The sequence below is a fragment of the Cavia porcellus genome, unplaced genomic scaffold, assembly GCF_034190915.1.
Source record: "Cavia porcellus strain 051 isolate PalLab524CR breed Dunkin Hartley unplaced genomic scaffold, mCavPor4.1 scaffold_1, whole genome shotgun sequence".
Taxonomy (NCBI): domain Eukaryota; kingdom Metazoa; phylum Chordata; class Mammalia; order Rodentia; family Caviidae; genus Cavia; species Cavia porcellus.
The window spans coordinates 139,354,620-139,360,619 of NW_026947484.1; the positions used below are offsets into that span (position 1 = coordinate 139,354,620).

Here is a 6,000-nt window from a genome sequence, read left to right on the forward strand (position 1 = left end):
TTTTCTCTCTTTTTGAGAATTACATAGAAATGTAACATTGCATTGTCATTACACAGATTTATCACTTACACTGCTACAACCTTATTCAGGTGGTCCTTTTCTACAAATTTGGCATTATTTCTTACATTTTACAGATCTCCCAAATCACATATGAAGTGAGAGATTCTTCTTCCTTTTTCACTTCCTCCTCTACAAAGGAGATCTCTTCCATAACCTTGTGATGATCACTCATAATCCCACAGTGTGAGAAAAAAAGAAGAGGATCATTGGCTCAGGTGTGATTCTGTGACATCCAGTGTCACTTACTATTGCTATTGCAAGACATTGCTTATTTATCAAGTTAGAATTTATCTGAAATATTTGTATGTCTTATGGAATGCTTGCAGAATAAGTTACTTGCAATCCAAGGTTTCAAGGTTTGTGTGTGTGTATGTCTGACTGTGTCTATCGCTACATCTATATCTATATTGTTCTGTAGACAGTTTTTCTGTAACTTGCAGTTATGTAACTATATTGAGACAGAATTTGGAGGTCAGCAATGTTATCCTCTGGCAATTTGTGGCTGGAGCTACCCTAAGATTTGCCAGTGTAAATCCTCATCATTTATCTAGTGTTCCTCTTCTTAATTTCAGCAGTTACTATTGGTAGTTTTCATTAGCAGCTCAGAGATAATTTTAAACAATTGAAATACTAGCCAGTATTTATATAAGTCAGTTCACATGGACAATTAATCTAAAGAGTATTTTTAATGAAGGGACCTACTGATTGAGAGTAAAACAAGTTATAGAGTGGATTCACTTAAAGCCCTCCTGTATAATTTTAAGAAAAGCACAGAGACAAAGTACTTGATCAACCTAGCAGTACCAACTAGCAAAACTTTCAGTTAGTTACGGGCATTCCCAAACGCTTTCCATGATGATTAGTTCATGTACCAAGTTTGTACGGAGAATACTGACAAAGAAGTGCTTAGAGAAAAGCCCCTTGGAACACTACCCCAATTTAATGTCAATTAAATTCCCTGCATGAATGTTGCAAATTTGTTGATCTAAATTTTTTTTTAAAAAATCATAAAAAGTCTTGTATTAAGAACTAAATACAAGATCAGAAATCTAATAGAGTGTCTTTTTTTTGGTTAACATTCCTTCAACTAATGGCTATGCTTAGTGATTGTTAAAAGCAGAAACAGCATATTAAGATTGACCAATCCTAAACTGAAGCGAACTACGCTGTTGAACTGCATTAAATAGGAGACATTTTATACTTTAACTGAATAACTATAAATAGTTGTAAAAATGTACTATACAACTCTCTGTACAATACAATCATTAATTAGTGCTTCAAGAAGTATGGATTCTGTGTTTGGCCAATGATGGCAGGCTTAAATTTACCTAATGCCATCAGCATCTAAACACAACATATCAGATTTTCAATCCTGACTCTGTGACGACTTTCATCTTTAGATTTCAACAGTTTTCTGTCAAGCAACATCTGACAAAATAAACCTTTTTCATATAAATTGTTACTATCTTACAATGGGTATCATGTGACAACTCTGTGTGTGTGTGTGTGTGTGTGTGTGTGTGTGTATGTGTGTGCACATATATATATTTCAGGTCTCCACTCTCTTATAATTTTACACCAAGTATAAAATTAGTTTCTTACATTCTACACAAGTGAGCTACATCCCCAGCCCGTTTTTCCCTATTTTGAACTTACATGTAGCCTTAAAGAGCAAAAGCCAGAGATAATTAAAGATTACCAATGCTAAATTTTTCACCCAAGACACTATTTAAAAAACATTTCCCCGAACAATAAAATGACTTAGAAACCTCAATATTCTTACTGATCACAGTTCCTTACAAAGCACTGTTACTGCTTATCTAGGTTTGCTTCCCACTTTAGGTAATAAGTGCACAGTCTAAACCAACAAGAAACTTAGCTATTTCCTGATTTTTGATAAAGCCATCCATGTGATAAATATACTTATTTCTATTATACTTTGGGAAAATATTTCTTTGTTTTCTACAAAGGCAATGAGATACCATAAAAATGTCTAATGCATCTGGTTTAAGAATCCAATTCTTCCTTCACATATTTCTGCATCTGTTCACAAAATCCCTTTGACTTCAAAGAAAGCTTTTCAAGAGAAAAAGAAGATACACACAGGAAAAGTGCCCATAAATTTTTAGTGGTCCTTTTCTAAGGTCATTTTAATAACAGCATTATAGGACAAGTTTCTCTCTCAGAAACCTAAAGTACACGAAGAGTATTAGACTACAGGTTAGTATAGATTTATGTTTTCAATTTTTGGTTGTAAAAACGATACATCTTCAATTTACAACATGTAAAACATAACCTGTAAAGAAAACTTACATTAATTTTAATCTACTTTTTAGGAACACCAAAGCACAAGAAGAAAGTTAAGAATGGTTGTTTCCTTCTAGTCTTATTTTTCTGTGTATACACATTGATATGAATATTTATATATGACACTGTAACTATTCTACAGTTTGTTTTTTCTCAATTAGTCTTTCAAAGAACTTTAGTCTTTTAAAATCTCATTTCTATGTCTGAAAGTATACATAGTTTTACAAATCAAAACTCACATTTAATTCTATTTCTGTTCAAAGCTAAATTACAGGTTTAGAAATACTAATCTGACAAATTCTTCCCAAGTAATTTATGGAATTATTAGAAAAATAAATTTTAGTTTTCATCTATTTTTCACTAGTTTTATTTTACCTTCATAGTCTAGGAGCCACAGGTTTTCCAAAGATTAAAAATGCATTAACCTGTTAATCAGTCTAACTCTTCCTACATCTGACTTTCAAGGAAAATAAGCCCAGAGAGACTGTGACTTGCCATGTAATGCATCTATCAAGTGGCACTCAGAACCCTGGATTTTATTTTCTAACTTCAAGTCTAGTACTTTTTCCAGTACACCAGTTACAGTATGACATTTTCATGTCATATCTACACATGAATGAAAATGAACATTTAAGGTGTGTGTCAGGAAATTACCTAATAATCAGTTTCAAATTTCTCTTTAGTTCTCAGAATATACTTACATATGTTAACATTATCAGCAGGATATGTGAAAGTGCTTACTACTGAGTTTGCACTTGGAAGATGTACAACAGTTAAGTCTAAACAAGTGAAATGATATTACCCATTTTTTTTTTTTGCCTAAATAAAATTCCAAATACATCTGGAATGAAGTGCGTGTCACGCTCTTAGCAGGACTAGAGAAATGATAAAGGGATGATGCATTTGGTAGCTTGCTGTCATTCTTTCACCTGCTAGACAGAGTATGCCTAAGGGTGAATGGGAGGAACTTGTGTGAAAGATGAACATTACTGCGAGAGGGTGGGCGTTAGGCTGTATTAAGACCGTACGATTCTAAAACGACTTCTTTAATTTCTCCATATACTCCTGGCTCGCTGTTAAGAGAAAAGCGGCTAAGAGCAGTAATGGAATCATGAGGAAACACGGCCCCTGGTTTCTTACAATTTTTACACCAAGGTTGTTTCCCGTGTTGCCCAGCAACGAGTTGCGTTCGCGACTACGCGAATCAAGCGCCACTCAATGCTTTCAGAAGGGAAGCTTTACGTCATTACGTCGTTTTGCAACCTTTCCACTCTCCCCGTGGACCGTAAGAGAAAGACATCTTGGTACTCTCCCGAGGAAGCCGGAAAAGATGAATGGAGGAAGTAAAGGAGTAATAAGAAGAAACTCAGGAAATAAGGCGGCGTAAAAAGGCTCGGCTTCGGTTACCTGAGAAGTGGGAGCAACTTCGGGTCCTTTGTGAAGTGCCCGGATGACACTCCTGCATCCACGCGCTTTCCGCATTGCGTGTAACGCCATCTTGAGAAGGGCGCAGCTGGCGTTTCCTGGATGACGTCACTAAGAGCCTGCTCCAGTCTCACTGAGCCTTTTGCTTGTTGCGCATGCGCATGTACTGTGTGCCTGTCCTTTCCAGTAGAGGTGGGATCTGGAACGGAGTGGGTGCGGTGTTCGCGTCTTCCTGGTTTTTGTGCAGGCTTCTTGGGGGGCAGAACCGTCGCTGGAGATATAAGTAGTGAGGCCTAAAAATGAGAAAGTCAAATAGATTGCCTGTCTGAAGCTAGCGATCCAGAGACCGCTCTTAAGAATTTTCTCTGGAAAGGCAGGCTCCCAGTTTTGTTAGAGGTCAGTAAGTGGCTTTTTGGAACCTTGTGTGCTATCCGTTCCATCTGCAAACTTTGTCTAGCACTGGGCCTTGGATGAGACACTGAATGAAGGTATAAAGAAGGATATGTAGTAATCTTACCCTCAAGAAGTGCGCAGCCTTCAAGGCAGCAGATAAATGATCGACCTTGATAAGCTGTTACAAAAGCAAATTCCAGCTTTGGAAAGGATAGGACTGAAGTGCTGCTTCTTGTTCCGGGGGAATTGAGGGAAGACTATGATGATGGGAGAAATTTGTTAAAATTACAGACATGTTAATAGAGCTCTCTTGCTTCTATTAGTAAACCGAAATCGTTCAGTAAAAGTATGTATGTAAATAATTATATATAATAATATTCTCCGAGGGATTTATCACAATTCCTTTTTGTGTTCTCTTCAGCCAACTTGTAAATATTGGAAATCAACACAGGGAAGGCAGAAAATAAATTGTACCAGAGATACCTGTTCTATTCAGGGGTGACGGCTACATTGTTAAGATAGAACTTAATAAAACCAAAAATATCTTGTAAGCATACCATGTATTGGTGAAGTTAAGCATAATTGATGTAATTAGAAGTAAACAAGTAATTACGGGGATGAAGGGGGAAAAAGGGTAAGGAAATCAAATTTCATTCATCAACAAAATGGATTGTTCTGTTTATTAAATCTGAGGTTTCTGGTATACTTACAAATGCGATACCTTTTAATGGATACATGAGTCTACAGCCTGGAGGCAGGAGATGATCTGGGAGTTAGCAAGATTAAACCTCTGATATTTCCAATTACCCATATTTCAAAATAAAACCTAACAATCAGACTGGTGCATCAGAAACTGTTGGTAGCATACTCTCCCTTTAAGTAGTTCTTAGTTTTATCTTCTGAGACTCATATACTATAACTGATCATATTTTATGGATGATATTTCCATGGCATATACCCACTAAAATTTATCAGAATACAAATCTGATTACATCAATTTCTTAGTTTTTAAATCATAAGCCATTGTTAGAAAAAAATGATGCTTCACACCACAGTGATCATGTGATTCTGGAGTGTCATGTTGTTTTTGGACAAGGGCTACAGAGTTTATAATTATTTTATAACAGTTTTACAATTGTTACATTTTCCTCAGCATCTGTGTAGTGCCTAAGATGGAATAGTTACCTCTTTAAAATATAAATTTGATTTTAACAAATTTCAAGCTCACTGTCAAAGATTGGTGTACTGCTCTTAACAGCCAGAAGGAAGGTTGACCTCCCCCCAAAATAAAGTACAGAACCTGGTAAAAGTAAACCAGTCACACTTATAATTTCAGCTACTCTTAGAGAATGAGGCAGAAGGATCCAGGCCAGCTTGGGCAATTTAGTGAGACCTTGTCTCCAAATAAAAGTAAAGCGGGTTGGAGGTGTAGCTCAGAGATGGAGTAGTTACCTCCCTATAATGTATGAAGACTTGGGTTGAATCCCCAGTATTGGGGGTTGGGGGAATGTGAACCCGTTCTACCTGCTTTTGTGCTCTTTCACAATAACATTCTGATATTGGGAAAAGATTGAACAAAAGACAACCATCTTCTAACTTTTAGGAAGAGTACTATACATTTAGTTTATTTTAATAAAGGTAGCCATAAAGCTTCAGAGAAACATTACATGTTTGTGTATCTTTAAATAGAAATTCTGAAATGTTTCCATGCAAAATGGTTAACATTTTAAAAGTTTATATTGTACACTGATAAATTTGGTTATACTGAAAATTCACCAATGAATTTTTCACATTCTCCTACCGTGTCATTTTAAC

At 36.0% G+C, this 6,000-nt stretch overlaps 1 protein-coding gene across 2 annotated transcripts in view; it reads right to left on the reverse strand.

Moving 5' to 3' along the window:
- The window catches only part of Wars2 (tryptophanyl tRNA synthetase 2, mitochondrial), an 85,135-nt gene extending 81,108 nt beyond the window's left edge, over positions 1-4,027 (reverse strand). Inside the window, exon 1 of one of the 2 annotated variants that reach the window (XM_063256353.1) lies at positions 3,775-3,953. In XM_063256353.1, coding sequence (XP_063112423.1) covers positions 3,775-3,864 — 90 coding nt within the window. In that variant the 5' untranslated portion in view covers positions 3,865-3,953. Of the gene's footprint in view, positions 1-3,774 lie in introns of both variants that reach the window. The other variant, XM_063256364.1, reaches the window with a different exon arrangement.
- Between the last annotated feature and the right edge of the window lie 1,973 nt (positions 4,028-6,000).